Genomic DNA, 22,245 nt, shown 5'->3' on the forward strand with positions numbered 1-22,245 from the left:
ATGTCTGTGTGCTGTAAAGCCTGCCATCTGGTGTCCTAACGGGGGACTGCAAATCAAAGCCTGTTGCAAGCCTCCAGCGACCACTCACATGCAATCATAGACCCCACCCCCAACCCACCACACCCATCCTACAGACCCCTGTGAAACATTTGCTACCAACAGGTAGAAGCCCTTGGGGGAGGGAAAAATGAAGTCTAGGCAATCAGGGGTCTACCTGAAGACAAGTGACAGAGGACCCATAGGACCAATGACGACTCACGACAGCTCAAATAGCTGTGTTAGAAATGACCACATCAGCAGTCTCAGTGAGACGCATGCATGTGTTGCAACCGACAAGAGTTAATAGTGACCTAATAAAGGCAAATACCAAAGAACATCATTTGATTCCAGAGAAGAACTGCATTCTTGGTTATCTGAGGATTACTTTTTAAAAAAAACTTTCAACAATTGTGTAACGTGTTGGTAAAAGGCGAGTATACAGCTGGCAAAAAGAAATTGAGGAAGGTCTTTGGTATCAGTGATACTGTGTGTTTGTCAGTTTGATATTCATGTGTAAACATCACATCCAGAGAGCTACAGGTGGCCAATGGTCTAAGGAATGTTAATGTATCAATTAATAGGATTTGATAGGAATCTGAAGGGTATCTTTTTCACACAAAGGGTAATGGGCGTATGGAACAAACTTCCAGAGGAGGTAGTTGAGGCAGGGACTATCCCAACATTTAAGAAGCAGTTAAGACAGGTACATGGATAGGACAGACGAGGAGGGATATGGACCAAATGCTGGAAGATGGGACTGGTGTAGCTGGGACATGTTGGCGGGTGTGGGCAAGCTGGGCCGAAGGGCCTGTATCACTCTGTGACTCAACAGGTGATTATTACTCACTGTATCTAGGATCAAACTGGAAGGAAAGAATGTGCACCGTTGGCTTCAGTAGAAATGACTTATCTACAATCCGTGCACTAAGGCAATACTCACATTGAAAAGCCCTGAGACGTGGGATGATGGTAGGACTTGCTGGGGGGCTCGAGCTGTTACTGATCAGACTCTTCCTCTTGTCCAGGGTGGGAGAGGCCTGCACGGTGATTTTATGCTGGAAATCTGCAGAATATTTCAAGATCACAAGAATTCAGAAGGAATTGGAGAAAGGTGGGGAAGGAGGAGGAGGGAGGGGGGCAGGTGAGCAACGACAGGGAATAAACAGGCAGAAGGAAGTCAAGGATGAGTAGGGCTAATGGGGAGGAGGTAGAAAAAAAGAGAGGATGGAGAATGAAAGGAATGCAATGACCCCTATACATTGGCCATGTTGCTTAACACTTCTCTGTAGTGCACACATAATGCACCTAATGTTCTTCAGGGTGCAGGGAAGGGAGGACGTTCAGGCAGCACAACGTACCAGAGGGAAGGCTGATCCGGTTGCCATCTTTGAGTTTGAGCCGGCTCTTTTTGAAGTTGCCTTTGCGCTTCTTCACCTTGGGTTTCTCCTGGTGTAGCTGTTGGAAGATGATGTTGAGCTCCCGCTCCAGGATGTCTATCTCCCGCTCGGCCAGCTCCTGCTCCCGACGCCGCAGCACCTCCTCCTGGTTCTTCTGCTGCAAGGCTGCACGGGACAGCTCTTCCTCCCAGCTCCGCAGTTCCTGGTTAATGCAAGGGCTATTTGAGTGACCGATGCCAAAAGAACAACTGGATAGCTTGATAAGAAATACTTTTGACTCTGCAGGTGCACAAGTAACACATGCTTTACTACATCCGCTGTCAGGGCTTATCAAGGAACTGTGAAGTCTAGTGTGTGTTTATTCAGTATAATCTGAATACCATTTTCCATGTACACTACAAACGTGTCCAACAATGAAGTATCTAGGTACTTCCACTTCTTGTTAATTAAAGATAATGTCCAATGGTTTAAAATCATGGGGCCACTGTGCTCCATGTGGTGAGGGAAGTCCCACTGGGCTCCAGGATTCTGACCCAACACGGGGCACTGATATCAATGGGGGAGAAACCCTTGCTTGGTTATAGCAGATAATCGGCAATAATGTTCACCTTTCCCCCCCCCCTCCAAGGTCCGTTATAATGAGGGTTTACTGTATTTTAAAAGAATGGTGTGGAACTTGGGAGGTGGTCATTGAAGTAATGTGGATTCTCTTCATCACTGCTCCAATGGAGACCGATGGCAAGCCCTTAAGCTTGAAACACTGCAGCGCTCAACAGAGCTCTGTACAGCATTAACCCCTGTGTTACCCTTGCGGCTGAACGTTCTTCCAGCCTGTTTAGGATGCTCAGTGCAAATGATGCAAACAAATCATACATGAATGAAAGCAAATGCTGAGAGGCACCTACATCAGAAAAATAGGTCACATAGAGCTTCACGTGCTGCAAGGATTACTGTTTGGATAGAAAAACTGCAGATGCTCGTTTATACCAAAGATAGACAAAGTGCTGGAGCAACTCAGCGAGTCACGCAGCATCTCAGGAGTAAAAGGATGGATGAAGTTTTGGACAGACGAGGAGGGATATGGACCAAATGCTGGCAGATGGGACTAGTGTAGCTTCTTCGGAGTCTGAAGATGATTCCTGATCCAAAATGTCACCCATCCTTTTTCTCCGGAGAAGCTGCCTGACCTACTGAATTACTCCAGCACTTTGTCTATCTTTGGTATAAACGAGCATCTGCAGTTCTTTTTCCACCCAAAAGAACTAGAAATAATGCAGTCCTCCAGCGCTCTCAATGTGGAGTTTACACGTTCTTTCTGCATGCTTCCCTTTCCTCCCACATCCCAAACAGGTGCACATCTGCAATTGGCGACCGTAAATTATCGCCAGGTGCGTAGGTGAGTGGTGAATATGGGGGCTATTGATGGAAATTTTAGGAGAATAAGATTAGATTAGTGTAAATTGATGCTTGATGGTGAGCACAGACTCATGGGCCAAAGGGCCCAGTTCTATATGGTATTACTCCACATTCCACAGCCCAGATTGAGGACCAAGTATGATTTGGTAGGGAACCAGGTATGGTTCCCCAAGCATAGGAACCATATATTCAACCTTTCTTACAATAGAAAGGTACATGAGCTAGTAAATTGGATGAACACAGACTCTAAAAATACAGATAAATGTTTATGTAACAAGGTGGTGGGCAGAAATTACTGAAAGGAAACATAATGTCACCTGTCTTGATAGGAAGTGTGGAAGAGTGTATTTTATTAGATATGAAATGTTGGCAAGTATTGGCATTCACATGGATTTTGAGGAAAACAAGTTAGTTCAGTTTATTGTCACGTATACCGAGGTACAGTGAAAAGCATTTGCTGTGTGCTATCCCGTACACAGATACAGAGCTAGGTCGATCATGATAAGTGATTAAAAGAGCAAATGGGTGGGGAGTCATAATCAGCCATGATCTTACTGAATGCTGGAGCAAGTTCAAGGGCAATATGATGGCACAGATCCGCTTTCACACGAGGCAGGTGAGATTAAATTGACTGGGAGCAAGAGGCAGCATTGAAATGTCCTACCTTCTCCTTTTCCCGGAGTTCCTCAAACATTTCCTGGATTTCCAGCTTCCACTCTTCCTGCAGGGAGTGGAAAGATTCCTGAGGCATTTCAAAGTAGCCGGATTCTTCAATAGCAGTGAGCTTCTCCAAGATGCAGACGAATGATGGGCGAGAGTGAGGATCGGTGTTCCAGCAATCTGAAGCAAAACCATCAAATGTATTCCATTATCGAATCATCCTACCACAACCAGAGAGCAATGCTGAACTTCTATCTACCTCTTTGGTGACCCTCAGACTATCTTTGATCTGACTTTGCTGGCTTTACCTTGCATTAAACCTTATGATGTATCTAAACACTGGAAATGGCTCTCTTGTAATCATATATTATCATTCTGCTGACTGGATAGCACGCAACAAATAAATCTTCTCACTGTACCTCGGTACACGTGACAATAAACTAAACACAAATTATTTAATATTCTGTATTTTCATATTTCCTTGAGACATAAAAGGAGGACATCAAGATTACACCATCTCACCAAAATGTTTCATTCTCCCTAATAATTTTCCCTAATTAATTTTATCTTTGCTTCCCACTTGCCGATCAACTCCCTCAGATTCTACCACACTTGGGGCAATTTACAACAGACAATTAAACTACCAACTATCATGTCTTTGGGAGGTGGAAGGAAACCAGAGAACCTTGGGGAAAATCCACAGACCATCGCCAGAGTGTGGTGTGGTGTGGCGGTGCCTTACGGCAGTGGCTCGACTGCAGTCCATATGTCTATTTTTTTTTAATTTTGTCTCATTAAATGTATGTTTTGACTGGTTTTTATTATTTTTTAAGCTGTGTATATGTGGGGGGTGGGAGAAACCGTTAATCTCTTCCCCGTTCGGGGACCTGACTTTTTCTCTGTCGGGTCTCCGGTGTCGTTGGGCCTAACATCGTGGAGCCGGCGGCGGAACCTACCCGAGGGCTCCAGTCGCGGAACCTGCAGACCCGACATCGCGGAGCTGGCCGACTTCGGAACGGGGAGAGCTGTGGTGGCGCTCGGCTGCGACCCGACTTCGGAGCTTCAGAGAGGCTCCGGCCGCAGGAACGGGGAGAGCTGTGGACGGTAACATCGGGAGCTTGCAGGTCCCTGGTGGGAGACCGCCTTTCGGAGCTCCCGCAACGGCAACTTCTCCCGCCGGAATCGCGGGGTGAAATGACTTGGAGCGGGGCCTAACATCGCCTGGCACGGCTTAACGGCCGCGGGACTTACCATTGCCCGCCGGGGGCTTTAACATCAAGAGCCCCAATTCGCCTCGACGCTGCAGTTGGACTGCTGGACCGCGGGAGAAGAACAAGGGAAGAGATAAGACTTTTGCCTTCCATCACAGTGAGGAGGTGTTGGAGATTCACTGTGATGGATGTTTGTGTAAACTGTGTTAAGTGTGGGTCTTGGTTTTTTTTGTAATTGTTAAGACTGTAGAAAATGCAATTTTGTTTAAACCAAGCTGTTTGAATGACAATAAAAGGCATTGTATTCTATTCTATTCGTCTATTCTATTCAGAGGTCAGAATTGATCCTGGATCACTGGAGCTTAGAGAAATAGCAGCCCCACTGTGCCATCCACAGTAAATAATAATTTCTCCTGATCGTGTTGTGGATTCAACTGTGGGGGTGGAATGGTGGCGCAGTGGTAGAGCTGCTGCCTTGCAGCACCAGAGACCTGGGTTTGATCCTGACCACAGGCGCTGTCTGTACGGTGTTTGCACATTCTCCATGTGACCACGTGGATTTTCCCCAGGTTCTCCGGTTTCATCCCACACTCCACAGGTGTACAGGTTTGTAGGTTAATTGGCTTTGGTAAAGATTGTAAATTGTCCCTAGAGTGCAGGTTAGTGAAAGAGTATGGGGAAAATCGTTGGTCGGCGCAGACTCGGAGGGCCTAATTGCCTGTTTCAGCACTGTAACTCAGAACTAAGCTAAACTCAAGACTTCCTGAAGTAGGAATAATGAGGGACCCTGTCATTTTTCCCCAAGTCCCCAAAAAATCACAACCTCTGACATTTCGCTTGTGAACCATAATGAAAATAAGAGAACATTTAAGGGCCTGTCCCACCTGGCGATTTTTTCGGCGACTGCCGGCATCATATCAGTGTCGCCAAAAGATTTAGAACATTCCAAAATCCAGCGGTGATTGGTGCAACACAATTGTAAAAACTAACTGTTTCAGGACTGGACGAGGGCTGGTCAAGATTATAAACAATGATCTCCTTTTTTTTTCCTTTCTTTATGTCTTATTCTCTTTTTTCTATTTCTTTTCCTCAACTTTCTTCACTCATTTGTCTTTCTTCTTTTTCTTCACACACTAGATATCTCACGCTTTTCTATCCTTTACTATCTAATTTCTTTTTCTTATTCTAATCTTTCTTCAATATAACAAAAAAAAATAAGAAGCTGGACATAAAATGTATTATGCAATATATATTAGGCACTTTGGTGCCATATGATTGTACTTACTTCTAATAAAATAAAATATTTAAAAAAAATTAAAAAAAAAAAATCCAACGGCGAAAAAAATAATGTTGCGCCACTTGAAAAAACACCGCTCACCGGCGCATTACGCTACAAATTTTTCGGTGACCTGATACGTCAGTCAATGATGCCGGCAGTCGCCGAAAAAAAAAAAAATCGCCAAGTGCGACAGGCCCTTTACTTATTCTTGAAATGGTTTAGGCATTTAGCACGCATGTTACAATGACATGCCTTTGCACACAACTCATTACCGTGCTAATGAACACACTCAAATTGTGAGATACTTGCTTAGAGTAACTCAACCTGCAGGGCAGCACATTTGAAAGGGATAAGAACACATTTCAGAGCTATTTATACATTTATTGCAATTATTTGTAAGTGGCTATTGAAAGATAATGTGCAGAAGGGGTACAAAATAAGCTTTAAAAAATGTGGTCTCTGCATCTTCATTAGATTATTTTCGAATTCAGTTTTGTACATTTGTCAAGTGTGGTACAATTTATTTTTCTGTAAGAAACAAAACTGATTAACAGTGGAATCCTCAGATGCTTCTTATGGAAAATGTATGAAACATGGATACAGCCTAGAAGGTCCCAGCTCAATCCTATCTGCCAGGATTAATTGGTCTCAGTCCTAGCATCAGTATTAAAGGCAAAGCAAAACAGTTTGGAAACCCTGAACTTCGAAGTGTTTTTACTGGAATGCAATTGCTCTGCTCTTGACTGCCTGAATCTGCAGAGAGTAGTGAACTCAGCCCAGACCATCAATGGCTCATCAATTCATTCTGTCTAATCCATCTTCACTCTGTGAAGGTTGGAAGTACCATCATGGATGCCTGGCCCCTAACCATTCCCTTTTAACTCTTCTATCTCTGGGAGGGAGAGGGAGAAATACAGTGGCTTGGAAAAGTATTCATACCCCTTGAACTTTTCCACATTTTGTCACGTTACAACCACAAACGTAAATGTATTTTATTTATTAGGTTTTTTTTATAACCTAACCCTGCTTTAAACTTCTCCACAACTTTAACCCTGACCTGTCTGGTGTGTTCCATGGGCTTCATGATGCTGTTTGTTCACTAATGTTCTCGAACAAACCTCTGAGGCCTTCACAGAACAGCTGTATTTCTACTGAGATTAGATTACACACATGGACTATATTTAGTAATTAGGTGACTTCTGAAGGCAATTGGTTGCACTGGATTTTATTTAGGGGTATCAGAGTAAAGGGGGCTGAATACTTTTGCCGCCACACTTTTCAGTTTTTTATTTGTAAAAAAATTTGAAAACCATGTATCATTTTCTTTCCACTTCACAATTATGCACCACTTTGTGTTGGTCTATCACATAAAATCCCAATAAAATACATTTACGTTTGTGGTTGTAACATGACAAAATGTGGAAAAGTTCAAGGGGTATGAAAACATTTGCAAGCCACTGGAGATATAGATTATAGGAACTTCAAAGACAGGAACAGCCTGTCTAGACAGGAACAGCTTTTACCTTCTGACTATCAGATTCCTAAACCAATTACCTCTTTCACACCCCCTTCCTGGAGGTACTGTCACATACTGTTGTACAGGGTCTTGGTGAGAGCACACCTGGAGTATTGCGTACAGTTTTGGTCTCCTAATCTGAGAAAAGACATTCTTGCCATAGAGGGAGTACAGAGAAGGTTCACCAGACTGATTCCTGGGATGGCAGGACTTTCATATGAAGAAAGACTGGAGAGACTCGGCTTGTACACGCTAGAATTTAGAAGATTGAGGGGGGATCTTATAGAAACTTACAAAATTCTTAAGGGGTTGGACAGGCTAGATGCAGGAAGATTATTCCCAATGTTGGGGAAGTCCAGAACTAGGGGGGTCACAGTTTAAGGATAAGAGGGAAGTCTTTTAGGATCGAGATGAGAAAATTATTTTTTACACAGAGAGTGGTGAATCTGTGGAATTGTCTCCCACAGAAGGTAGTTGAGGCCAGTTCATTGCCTATATTTAAGAGGGAGTTATATATGGACATTGTGGCTAAAGGGATCAGGGGGTATGGAGAGAAGGCAGGTACAGGATACCGAGTTGGATGATCAGCCATGATCATATTGAATGGCAGTGCAGGCTCGAAGGGCCGAATGGCCTACTCCTGCACCTATTTTCTATGTTTCTATTCTCTTAACGCTACCCATATTTGCTTATTCTGCAATTGCACTTAACCTTTATTTGTACCACTTCAGATTGCACTTCAAAGTTTGGACCACTCTGCTGTTTCACACTCGTCATTGTATTTATTGCAGCACTTATGGGGTATTTATTATTTATTCCCTCAGCTTCACGCTCAGTGGGAGCCGTCACTTGTTGCAATAGATGACGGTGGTAGTAGAATTACCTCGGGATACTTCCAGTTTCCTGTCCCACGATGTGGACGCTTCTGCTATGAGGCCAGTATTAAATAAAAGACGCAATGACACAATTGGGAGAACTGCTGCCTCACAGCTTCAGAGTCGCAGGTTCAATCACGTTTGGTTGGAGGGCGAGTGATCTCAGTGACTGTTGGTTTCCTCTGAGTGTTCTGGTTTCCTCTCACATCCCAATGACATATAGTTAGTTAAATTAATGGTCTACTATAACATTTCCCTCGTGTGTAGATGAGTGGTAGAATATGTGAGTTGTTGCGAATGTGGGGAGAATAAAATGGGATTAATATAGGATGAGTACAGATGGGTGATTGATGATTGGTACTGTCTAGGTGAGCCGGTGCCAATTACATTGTATCTCTCTATGACTCCATGACACCCTTAACTATTACACAACAAAAGCACCATCAATCTGTACTCTGAGGAAAATTAGATAGATGTTGCAATCAATTGTGCATGCAGGAGGCCTGTATCTGAATGGTGGGTACCCCTACTCAGTGGTAAACACACTCCATGATGTTCATCTCCAGCTCAAGAAATGTTCATCTCCAGCTCCAACACATGAGGAGGGACCGCAAGGCGGTAGAGAAGGAGTTTTCAGTCAAGCTGCTATACTGTGGCTTGGCCTCGCAGGGAAATACTAGCAAAAAATGGTTGGGGAGTTCTCCAGGAGTCCCGACCATCATTTATCCCCCAACCTGCCCTCCAAACAGATGACTTTATTGTTTGTGTAGGAAGGAATTGCAGATGCTGGTCTATACCGAAAAGAGACACAAAATGCTGGAGGAACTCAGCGGGCCAGGCAGCAGCCCTGCAGAAAAGGAATAGGTGACGTTTCGGGTCGTAACATTTCTTCAAACCTTGTTTGTGTGCATATTGATGGGTTACCAACTCACCGATAAGCCCTTGGAACTGTGCCTAAGAGACGGTGCCCTCAAGGGCCAAACTGAATGAAGTGGAGAAGAAGCAAGGAAATGCTAAAGCCAAGTAAATGTGATGAGCATTCCCTAAGCTTGAATCTTTCTCTCTCAAGGATTTGATGCCAAATCAAAGGCTGCAAGTTTATCTGCACATCATCACTTTGTCCAGAGGCAGTTTGGTTATGAAAGTCAAAAAAAGGAACAAAATAAATAAATAACTGGGCTTACTTTAAAACCATGGTGAAATCTTCAAGATATTTTCAGCATTTACCTATTTGAGTGTGGAACAATGAAAAAGCATGAATGGGGATATTTCCACTCGCCCTTCCATCACCTGCCGCGCAAATCCCAATCCAATTCTTTCCAATCCATTACAATTATCACGTATATGTATCTGGGCATCGCGCTTTATTAATGTGAACCACCTTGAACCAAAGAATGAATGGGCATGAAGGCTCTTGTCGTGATCATCAGTGAGATAATCAGTTCTGAGCATTAATTTCTCAAATCATTTTACCATTCTTCTTCACAAGCACCAAGTTACAATGGAAGAACAATCTGCATGCAGAGATGCTCTTCTGTGTCATTTCTGTGCCACTTTAAAAGCTGAATGTTTAGCTACAACCCAATTCCAAGCTTTAAGATTGTCACTGTATTGTCTAAATATAAAATAGCTCGATGGACCCCTCAAATGGACCTGTGCTTTGGGAAGAGGGGACGGTAATTTAAATCCTTGGGGCAACACGGAAAGCCCGCAAAATTGACCTTTAAATTGCAGGAAGAAATTAACGAACAGAGAGCTAAAGTGATGACGTTACATTTTGTAAAAGAAAAGCTTTGTGTGGTCCTTGACAATAACTTTTGTAAAAAGTCACAGAATGTTGAAACAACTTCATCTTGTTTTTGAATGTTTTTTTTTTTCATTTACAGTTGACAGAAAATGCTTCCGTCCTGGTGAAAGTGAACACCTTACCTTCCATTAGTTTGCTGAAAAGTTCTGGACAGGTGGAAGGGATAGGAAGGGCCAATTTGTTCATAGCTACACCATAAGCCACAGCCAGCCCATCAATCCCTCTGAACGGAACCTCTCCCGTCAGCAGCTCCCACAATAACACTCCATAGCTGGGAACAAGAAGACGATTGATTATACAATATATTGTAACATTTAGAGCTGTGGTCTCAATCTCAGGAATGCAATCAAACACCACTTTAAAAATAAAAACATGATCATAGGTCAATGAGGGAAATAAGTAGTTTCAGTACAAAACTTCTTTAATTGGGCTTTTCTCCCAAGTATGGGTGACAAGGATTTTACTGCATTTTATTTTAAAATAAAATGTAATGATTGTTGGTTTCTTCCATTTAGAACAGATCATTTTGAACGATAGGATCATACATCACGGGTCAGGCCAGAATCCTTCTTCAGACGGGTTTAACATAAGGGAAAAAAGATACTTGAAGTGATGATGATTGTCGAGATGATGCACAGTATAAGGCAGTCATGCAAGATATCTGAAAGGAAGGGAAGAACCAAAATGAAGATAAAACATGTAAAACGGTCATTGGATGCAATGCGCAAGGTGTCCAGTGGATATGAGAGAACCATTGAACCAAAGGGGAGGGGAAGTGATGCAGACGCACAGGGTGGAGAGAGAATAAGAAGTTAAAGAGGAAGTAACATTTTAGATATCTTCTCAATGCTTTGCCAAGAACAACTTCCAAGAACAACTAAAGGGCCTGTCCCACTTACGTGATTTTTACGGTGACTTACGGCCAGCACCCGCCATAGTCGCAGCAGGTCGGCAAAAATTGTCAACATGTTGAAAATCCAATGGCGACCAGCAAAATCTTTGGGCAACTACTCACGACCAAACAGTTATTTCTTTTTAATTACTTTGCAAAACTTTCAAAACACCTGTTTTTCACTTTTTTATCATGGGGTATTGTGTGTAGATTGATGATAGAAACAATGAATTTAATCAATTTTAGAATAAGGCTGTAACATAACAAAATGTGGAAAAAGTGAAGGGGTCTGAATACTTTCTGAATGCACTGCATGTGTACATCTTTTCGCAGGGATGTTATCACCTGGAAGTCTCTGTCTTAGAGAGTTGTGGAGGCCAGATCAATAAACAATAGGTGCAGGAGTAGGCCATTCGGCCCTTCGAGCCACCACCATTCAATATGATCATGGCTGATCATCCACAATCAGTAACCCGTTCCTGCCTTCTCCCCATATCCCCTGACTCAGCTATCTTTAAGAGCCCTATCTAGCTCTCTCCTGAAAGTATCCAGCGAACCGGCCTCCACCGCCCTCTGAGGCAGAGAATGCCACAGACTCACAACTCTCTTACCCCTTATTCTTAAACTGTGGCCCCTGGTTCCCCCATCATTGGGAACATATTTCCTGCCTCTAGCATGTCCAAACCCTTAATAATCTTATATGTTTCAATAAGATTCCCACTCATCCTTCTAAACTCCAGAGTATACATGCCCAGCCGCTCCATTCACTCAGCATATGACTCCCTCAATAGCAAGAATGTTCTTCCTCAAATTAGGGGACCAAAACTTCACACAATACTCCAGGTGTGGTCTCACTGGGGCCCTATACAACTACAAAAGGGCCTCTTTGCTCCTATACTCAACTCCTCTTGCTATAAAGGCCAACATGCCATTCACTTTTTTCACTGCCTGCTGTACCTGCATGCTTACTTTCATTGACTGATGAACAAGGACCCCCAGATCCCGTTGTACTTCCCCTTTTCCCAACTTGACACCATTTAGATAGTAATCTGCCTTCCTGTTTTTGCTATCAAAGTGGATGATCTCACATTTATCCACAATAAACTGCATCTGCCATGCATCTGCCTACTCCCCCAACCTGTCCCAGTCACCCTGCATTCTCATAGCATCCTCCTCACAGTTCACCCATTTTTGTACTTTGAATCCCTTCATCTAAATCATTGATGTATATTATAAATAGCTACGATCCCAGCACTGAGCCTTGCGGTACCCCACTAGTCACTGCCTGCCATTCTGAAAGGGACCTGTTAATCCCTACTCTTTGTTTCCTGTCTGCCAACCAATTTTCTATCCATGTCAGCACTCTACCCCCAATACCATGTGCCCTAATTTTGCCCACTAATCTCCTATGTGGGACCTTATCAAATGCTTTCTGAAAGTCCAGGTACACTACATCCACTGGCTCTCCCTTGTCTATTTTCCTAGTTACATCCTCAAAAAGTTCCAGAAGATTAGTCAAGCAGGATTTCCCCTTTGTAAATCCATGCTGACTCAGACCGATCCTGTTACTGCTATCTAAATGTGCCGCTATTTCATCTTTTATAATTGACTCCAGCATCTTCCCCACCACCGATGTCAGGGTAACTGGTCTATAATTCCCTGTTTTCTCTCTCCCGCCTTTCTTAAAAAGTGAGATATCATTAGCTACCCACCAATCCACAGGAACTGATCCTGTATCTGTTGAACATTGGAAAATTATCACTAATGCATCAACAATTTCTAGAGCCACTTCCTTAAGTACCCTGGGATGCTGACCATCAGGCCCTGGGGATTTATCAGCCTTCAGTCCTATCAGTCTACCCAACACCATTTCTTGCCTAATGTCGATTTCCTTCAATTCCTCCGTCATCCCAGATCCTCTGGCCACCAGTTTATCAGGAAGATTGTTTGTGTCTTCCTTAGTGAAGATGGATCCAAAGTACCTGTTCAACTCATCTGCCATTTCCTTGTTCCCCATAATAAATTCACCTTTTTCAGTCTTTAAGGGTCCAACTTTGGTCTTAACTATTTTTTTCCACTTCACATACCTAAGGAAGCTTTTACTATCCTCCTTGGCTAACCTTCATATCTCATTTTTTCCTCCCCGTATTGCCTTTGTAGTTATCTTCTGCTGGTCTTAAACTTTACCCAATCCTCTTGCTTCCTGCTCATCTTTGCTACGTTGTACTTCTCTTTTATTTTTAAACTGTCCCTGACGTCCCCTGTCAGCCACAGTCGCCCCTTACTCCCCTTGGAATCTTTATTCCTCTTTGGAATGAACTGATCCTGCACCTTCTGTATTATTCCCAGAAATACTTGCCATTGGGAGGTGTTTAGATATGATGTAGAAATATTTTTGAAAGGTCATGGAATTGAGAGCGATGGGGGCCTGCCACAGAGGAGATGAAGTTTGGGGTGGATTACCAGTGATTGCATCGAATGGCAGGGCAGGCTTGAGGAGTGGAGTGCCCTATTCCTATTCTTATTTTTTTCACTGTCTTAGGGGCGTTTGCATAGTGGTAGAGTTGCTACCTTATGGCGCCAGGGACCCGGGTTCAATCCTGACTACGGGTGCTGTCTGTATGGTGTTTGTACGGTCTCCCCGTGACTTGCGTGGGTTTCCTACCGGATCTCCGGTTTCCTCCCACTCTCCAAAGACATCCAGGTTTGTGGTTTAATTGGCTTGATAAAATTGTAAATTGTCCCTAGTGTGTGTAGGATAGCATTAGTGTGTGGGGAATGGCAAGTTGGCGCAGATTCAGTGGGCCGAAGGGCCTGCTTCTGCACTGAATCTTGAAACTGAATTAAACCTAACGACACCAAGAGATGACGTGGGAAATCTGTGAAATTTCAGTAAACAATTACATCAAAATTGTGAACATTTCTGATGGTTTCAGCTCTGCTAAAAGAACCCACAAAAGCCCTGGCTTCGGCCCATTCCTGCCCTCATATCAATTTGCTTTCATATGTGGAAGTTAAGAAATTCATACCCGTTTCATGCATTTACATCATTCCATTCATGAACATTGGAGCAAACAAAGAGATACTCCCACACGCTCCCCCTTCTCAATGTTAGAGAATCTGTTGGCCAAGGGGCGGATAAACACCAGTGATGGACATCCTCTTACCTCCAGACATCACTTCCTTTGGAGAACATTGAAGACCGGATAACCTCTGGTGCCATCCAGGCATAGGTGCCCGCGGCACTCATCTTGGTGGTCTTGTGCCACTCACGTGCCAGGCCAAAGTCCGTGATCTTCAGTGTTTTGTTATTCAGTCCGTCGTTCTCCACCTTCTCGCTTATCAAAACTATGAGGGGAATGAAATGGAGCAAAAATAGTTAGTCTAAACGCAACCATCCTCATTGCTCACCTCTTCAAAACCAAATGGATGCTCGTGCATGGTGAATCAATGCAGAACGTGGCTGCAAAAGTGGACAAACCATTCCGCCCACTCAAGGTGCCATCACACTTAATGAAACGCAGGGGAATTTTACTTACGCACAATCCACTACCCAGCCATCATATGTTAAAGGTTAACCTGACTCTGCTTTGATTTTTGTGGGAACTTGCTGTGTGTGACGTAGTGAGGCCCCAGCCAGCCAAACAACAATTACTGTGATTCAATGAAATAGAGTCCAGAGTGTTTAATTGCCATTTGTAGCAAAAGCAGAACAACGAAATCCTTACTTTGATGTTTGATGGCACTGGGCCTGCAGTCACTGGAGTTTACAAGAATGAGGGGGACCTCATTGAAACTTACCGAATAGTGACATGCTTGGATAGAGTGAATGTGGAGAGGACATTTCCACGAGTAGCAGAGTCCAGACTAGAGGTCATAGCGTCAGAATTAAAGGACGTTCCTTTAGGAAGGAGATGATGCAGAATTTATATAGTCAGAGGGTGGTGAATCTGTGGAATTATTTGCCAAAGAAGGCTGTGGAAGCCAAGTCAATGGATATATTTAAGGCAGAGATAGATAGATTCTTGATCAGTATGGGTGTCAGACGTTATGGGGAGAAGGCAGGAGAATAGGGTTAGGAGGGAGAGATAGATCAGCCATGACTGAATGGCAGAGTAAACTTGTGGGCCGAATTGGATCAAATATTGCTAATTTTCAGAATAGGTCATTTATGACTAAACAGAAATTACCAATTGAATATAATGCACATTATATAATGCACATTCACAAAAAAAGGCTGGTTATCTGCTCCATACCCTTAGTACTTGACCAGTGCAGTCCTTCTGTCACTTATGACATGACTTATTCTTACTTACATTAATTAAATTAATGGGAAGTGAAGAGAACTTTTGAGGGGCTGGTAATGCTGCAGACACCTGGTCTTCTTCAGAAACTGCTACAAGAGACAAAGTATCAGAGACTGCAACCACTAAACCTACAGCACGTAATTTTTAACAGGTACTACTATTAGCTGCAGTGTTAGTACAGGTGCACAACCTTTTATCCGAAAGCCTTGGGACCAGACACTTGTCGGATTTCGGACATTTTCGGATTTCAGAATGGAAGATTTTTAGCGTAGATTAGGTAGGTAGCGCGGGCGGCTTGAAAAGTCTGGAGCAGCTGCCTCCTCCCCGGAGACCGGGAGAATCATTGCATAAATGTTAGTCAGTTAGTTTGGAGGGATTTTATGTGGTGGTGGTGGTGTAGGGGTGAAGGGGGAAACTTTAATTCTTAGTCCCCTACCTACCTGGTCGGCGACTCCCAACCTCGCGGAGCTGGGGGCTTCGTCCGGCCGCGGGCGGCGCAGGTTGTAGCTCCGACCCCGGCAACTCTACCCCTGGCTGCGAGGCGCTCCAAATCCAGCGCGGCCCGCGGCCGGACGTCCCCAGCTCCGAGACCTCATGGGAGTCGGCGAATAGCGTCGCAGCGCTGGGATACCAGCGGGGAGAGAGCAATGCCTTACCGGGTCGAGCCGTGCGGCAAGCTCCGGAGCGCTGTGGCCGCCTTCTTTCTTCCAACATTCGCGGATTAGCGTCGCTGGATTTGGAGCCGCGGAGCTGGGGGCTCCGTCCGGCCGCGGGCGAATCCGTTGGAGCTCCGACCCCCGGCAAACTCTACCCCTGGCTGCGCGGCTCCAAATCCAGCGACGCTCCGCGATGTTGTGTGTCGGCGGCCACAGCGCTCCGGAGCTTCTTGATCACGGCGACCCGGTAAGGCATTGCCCGCACCCCGCAGGTATCCCAGCGCTAGGACGCCGCCGGGACTCCCGACATTCGCGGAGAATGGGCGTCCAAACCGCGGGCCCGCGCTGGATTTGGATCAAATATTGCCAGGGGTAGAGTTGCCGGGGTCGGAGCTACAACCGAAATTACCAATTGCGGCCCCACCGGCCACAGCGCTGCGGAGCTTACTGCACACAGCGACCCGGTAAGGCATTGACACCGCTCACCTTCTCCGACCAGGTAGGGGACTAAGAATTAGCACTTTACCCCTTCACCCCCCTTCACATAAAAGCCCTCCAAACTAACTGACTAACATTTAAGCAATGATTTACAGATGTTTAAGCGTCTCCCGGTCTCCAGGGAGGAGGCAGCCGCTACAGTAGTACAGACCTGGGTTGACCGTGGGTCGTTTTGGGTCAGGTTTGGCGCCAAACGCGAGCTTTGGTGCGCAGACGACATCTGGAAAAAATGGCCGGTTTTCGGAGCTTTTCGGTTTCTGGAACACCGGATAAAAGGTTGTGCACCTGTACTCAGATTACCAACCATATGTGAAACCCTTAAGGCAGGAGAGAATCACTTTCCCCAAAACCTCAGTACTCCGTCTCGCATACATAGGATGGTTCTTGGCAAGTGCCCAGGAGACCATATGTTGAAGTCAATCGACCCCCTCAGATGTGCAGAAGATAAACACAAAACGCTGGAGTAACTCAGCACGTCAGACAGCATCTCTGGAATAAAGGAATAGATGACCTTTCGGGTTGGAACCCTTCTTCAACCTTAGCCCAAGGGTGCTTCCAAAACTTGTTCTGATGATCTGAAGAAGAGTTCCAACCCAAAGCGACATCTATTCCTTTTCTCTAGAGATGCTGCCTGACCCGCTGAGTTAATCAAGCATCCTGAGGATAAATTTGATATAAATCAGCGTCTGCAGTTCCTTCCAACACACTCTCATTGGCAAATATACAGATATCACTGACCCCTCCGTATATGACATGTTCCATCTCAATGCAGCAATGTTGGCTATTTTGTGATCCAATACAGCCAATAAAGCCAATTATGGACAAAGATGCACACATGCTCCCTTCAGAATGTTGTGTTTACAAACTCCCTCCCCTGCTCACCTTTCACTTTATAATCTATATACTTCCATACCTGCCAGTGAGTTAGTGAATTGGAAATGACATGAGGAGGAAGAGAATGCCAGTTATGTACCAGTCAGTGGAAAGTCAGTACATGATTACGATCTAGCCATAAATCACTGCTACATAGCAAGTCCATTGGGTCAGAATGAGAGCAGACTTGACTGTGATGCCTCTCATAGATGAATACACTGCAGATAAAACTATTGTTTATTGGAGAAAGGCAGTTAACAACCAGAAAATTGTTTCTCGACTCCCGGTCCTTCAGGATACAGGAGACCTGCCAAAGAAAATACATGAAATTCAAAGCAATCCATTCCTCCTAAACGCATTATAACAAGCGTTATTCTCAGCACTCCAGGACCTTTCATGCCACATTAGTCTGCAGCGTTTCCAGTTAGCTGGAGTCTGGCTCACCGCTGTGCAGTTGTGCAACCTTCCAGCCACTGCCTGGTGCTCAGAGGCTCCAAAAGCCGGTCAGAGCAGGCTGATCAAGCGGGAGCACACAGAACCTGAAATCAGCACTGACAAGCCGTGGGAGATCATCAATAACCAGTCCCCTCCAGCAAGGCCAAGTGCCTGGCTGAGCGCAGTGTCGGAAAGTAAAAGACAACAACAGTACCAGAAGCTCCATCTGCTGTGGAGGCTGAAAGATGCAGACTTAAAACGACAAAATCCACCTTTTCCCATAATCATGAGCTAAATTAACTTTAGACTTTAGAGATACGGCATGAAACAGACCCTTCACCTCACCAGGCCGACCTGAGATCACTCCGTACACTAGCACATACTGGGGACAATTTACATTTTTACCGAAGCCAATTAACCTACAAACCTGCATGTCTTTGGAGCGTTGGAGGAAACCAGAGCACCCAGAGAAAACCTACGCGGTTACGGGGAGAACATACCAACTCCATACAGACAGCGCCCGTAGTCAGGACTGAACCTGGGTCTCTGGCACTGTACGGAACCACTGCCTACACCAGGGGTCGGCAACCTATGGCCCCCGGGCCGAATGCACCCATAACCCAAAATCATCCGGCCTGCAGGCGGGTTTTGTTCCCGTATTCATCCAGCCCGCTGAGCGCCCGCCCCGAGCACGGCCGAGCTCTGGATGTACCGTATGCTGCACAAAGCCGCCCGCACAGCCGCGCACCTACTGTGAACACATTTAAGAAAGAACTGCAGATGCTGGAAAAATCAAAGGTAGACAAAAATGCTGGAGACACTCAGCGGGTGAGACATGCAAGGATTCACCTGCTGAGTTTCAGCATTTTTGTCTACCTTCTGTGAACATGTGATTTGATGCCTGCCATCCGGGGCAGGATGGGGGCAGGTACATGTGAGTGATGTGGCCCGCCATCCGCTCACAGACATACATCCCGGCCCTTATGCAGAACAAGGTTGCCGACCTCTGGCCTACGCAATATGTGGTGCTGTTCAAGGCCCAAACTCCACTGTTGGTTTTGCTGCAGTTTGGTAGAATTCCACCAGGTGGAAGTAAAAGCACACTTATGCTTCTCCAAATGGGAAAGTGCTAACTTTAATTCTTACCATTCATGTCAGAGTCAGGTTAATTGTATTCTCAAACCCCATTCCAGAGACTCGAGCATACAGTTCCACACTGATTAATAATTGGATAGTACCGCACTGTTGGAGGTGTCAATTTTTGGTGGCATGATACAACACATGAAAATGAAGCCAATGTCTGGCTGTATGTAAAAATGTACGAATATGACCAAGTCTCTGCAGATCTCTCCCCATTGAAGCGACGACATTTCTTTGATACTACCTGACCAATTATTCTGAGATCATGCTCCCTGGCACCAGAATAAACCTAATATCTGTATCTACCCTGCCAAGATTCAAAAGAATTTTGTACATTTCAAATAAATCACTTCTCAATGTTCTGAACTCGAGTGAGTACAGATCCAGACTGCTAAATCTCTCCTCGTGCAACAAAGTCACAGCCCTCAGAGTCAATCTGGTGATGCGTCACGCACTCCCTCCATCGCCAGCGTATCCCAACTTCAGAGAAGGCCAGGCCTGTACACAATATTCCTGACAATCACACACAGGTACTACTCATACTCTAGCTTTCTATCTTTGTCCCACCCTCTTCCCTGAAAATTGGTCTTCTCTCCAGAGATGCTGCCTGTCCCGCTGAGTTACTCCACCATTTTGTGACTAGTCACACTCAAATCCATTTGCTTTCCAGGCCAACATATCATTAGGCTCAACAATCTACTGGAGGAAATGTGTAGAAAGGCATTGCAGATGCTAGTTTAAACCGAAGATAGACACCAAATGCTGGAGTAACTCAGCGGGACAGGCAGCATCTCTGGGGAGAGGGAATGGGTGACATCGAGTCGAGGCCCAAAGGGTCTGAAGAAGGGTCTCGACCCAAAATGTCACCCATTCCTTCTGTCCAGAGATGCTGCCTGTCCCGCTGTGTTTACTCCAGCATTTTGTGTCTATCTTCAATCTACTGGAGGAACTCAGTGGGTCGAGCAGCCTCTGTGCAGAGGGCGGTGGAATAGTTGACATTTGGAGTCAAAGCGCTGTGTCAGGACTGAGTATGGGGAGTGGAGATAACCAGAAATAGAGTGGGGGAAGTGGTGAAACAAGAGCCAGAGATGATGATTAAGAGAAGATGGAGCCAGGTGGGGGAGGGGTGAATTTGGGAAAATAAGGCAGATGGATGATAAATAAAGGCGGACAGCATCAGCAGTTCCGTGTCTCCATATCATTCTAATTGCTTGCTGCACTTGCTCGTTATCTTTCAGCAATTTATGTACAAGGTCATCCAGGTCCCTCTATACGTCTATACAATTTAAAATAAATACTCCAGCTTAACATTTCATAAACATAACAGTTCAGCACAGGGACAGGCCCTTCAGCCCATGATGTCTGTGTTGAACATGATGCCAAATGAAATTAATTATTTCTGTCCACATAGCCCTCCATTCCCAGCTTAGCCATGTACTTATCTAAAAACTCTTAAATGCCACTGGCATTTTTTCCGCTAGCCCCAAGAGTGTTACAGAAACATACTTGTCTATGTTTTCTATTCTCTTTTCTAAACAAAACTTGCCGCTCCAACAACTCCTTTACATTTTCTCCCTCTAACCTTAAAGCTATGCCCCATAGCATTTGAAATTTACACTCAGGGGGTAAAAAAAATTAGACTGTCTGCCCAATCCTTATCCATCATTTTCCTTCTCCAATTGCACAAACGCTTATTTTTCTGCATTATATAGTTTAATGGCCATAAACAACTTAGGTAGCAGTATGTTGGAACATCGAAGGTAGATAAAAATGTTGGAGAAACTCAGCGGGTGAGGCAGCATCTATGGAGCGAGGGGAATAAGCGACGTTTCGGGTCGAGACCCTTCTTCAGACTGATGGGGGGGGGGGGGGGAGCAGGAAGAGGCAGAGACACTGGGCTGTGGGAGAGGGGGGGAGGGGGGGGGGGGGGGGGGGGGGGGGGGGGGGAGAGAAGCAGGGACTACCTGAAATTGGAGAATAGGTAGCAGTATTCTCATTTATCCAGGTCCAAATTTTAGAATGGTAACAAATTGCATTAAATAGAAGTATGATAGAAATAGTTTCAAGAAAAAAAAAAAGTAGAGTCAAACTCCAATAATTCCCCATCGGATTGTTTGTAAATTCTGATAGCTTGATGTCTGGCTCAATGAGGGCTGTTTCCCACTCATCCCCCAGCCCGAGTTCCATCACTGTCCGAGTTCCTGGAAAATACACTGCACTTGTTAACATCCAAAAACACATGGATTAAATGGTTAGGTAACATTTTGGGTCGAGACCCTTCTTCAGACTTGGTCTCGACCCGAAACGTCATTTATTCCTTCTCTCCAACCACGCTGCCTGACCCGTTAAGTTCCTCCAACATTTTGCGTCCATCTTTGGTTTAAATCAGCATCTGTAGTTCCTTCCAACACATGGATTAAGTAGTTGGTTTGCGTTAAGTGCGATAACACCCAGCACTCCAGAAAATCTGCTGGCCCAACACCAAATGGCTCGGGCATGTTGAAATATTTAGGTTTTATGCAGTCGTTTAAGATGCACGGACTTCTTTGCACAGCGGGTTGTGGAGGAAGATGCTTTTTTTTTTAAAATACATTGTGTTCAGATATCTGGCACACAAGGGTGGCACAGTGGCACAGCGGTAAAGTAACTGCCTTAAAACGCTTGCAGCACTGGAGACCCGAGTTCGATCCTGACTCTGTGTACTGACTGTACCGAGTTTGTACGTTCTCCCATGACCAGCGTGGGTTTCCTCTGAGATCTTCGGTTTCTTCCCACACTCCAACTACGTTCAGCTTTGTAGGTTAATTGGCTTTGAATAAGTGTAAATTGTTCATAGTGTGTGTAGGATAGTATTAATGTGTGGGGATTGCTGGTCGGCGCGGACTCGGTGGGCCTGTTTCCGTGCTTTATCTCTAAAAGTAAAACTAAAAGTCCGGAGGATGAGAAGTAACGTAGAAAATAGGTGCAGAAGGCAGCTATTTGGCCCTTCGAACCAGCGCCGCCATTCATTGTGATCATGGCTGATCATCCACAATCAGTAACCCTTGCCTGCCTTCTCCCCATATCCCTTGATTCCGCTAGCCCCAAGTGCTCTATCTAACTCTTTTAAATTCATCCAGTAAATTGGCCTGCACTGATTTCTGTGGCAGAGAATTCCACAAATTCACAACTCACTGTGTGGCAGAAGAGATTAGGTGAGAATGAAGGAAAGTCATTAATAAAAAAAAGAAGCACTGAGAGAGGG

General features: G+C 44.9%; 1 protein-coding gene across 1 annotated transcript in view; it reads right to left on the minus strand.

Moving 5' to 3' along the window:
• The window catches only part of map3k9 (mitogen-activated protein kinase kinase kinase 9), a 95,105-nt gene that overhangs the window by 21,814 nt on the left and 51,046 nt on the right, over nucleotides 1-22,245 (minus strand). Inside the window, exons 3-7 of the mRNA XM_055640826.1 lie at nucleotides 14,260-14,440; nucleotides 10,323-10,471; nucleotides 3,517-3,692; nucleotides 1,398-1,638; nucleotides 980-1,102 (exon numbers count right to left, since the gene is read on the minus strand). Of these exons, the coding sequence (XP_055496801.1) occupies nucleotides 980-1,102; nucleotides 1,398-1,638; nucleotides 3,517-3,692; nucleotides 10,323-10,471; nucleotides 14,260-14,440 (870 nt within the window). The remainder of the gene's footprint in view (nucleotides 1-979; nucleotides 1,103-1,397; nucleotides 1,639-3,516; nucleotides 3,693-10,322; nucleotides 10,472-14,259; nucleotides 14,441-22,245) is intronic.

The sequence above is a fragment of the Leucoraja erinacea genome, chromosome 9, assembly GCF_028641065.1.
Source record: "Leucoraja erinacea ecotype New England chromosome 9, Leri_hhj_1, whole genome shotgun sequence".
In the NCBI taxonomy this organism is placed as follows: Eukaryota; Metazoa; Chordata; class Chondrichthyes; order Rajiformes; family Rajidae; genus Leucoraja; species Leucoraja erinaceus.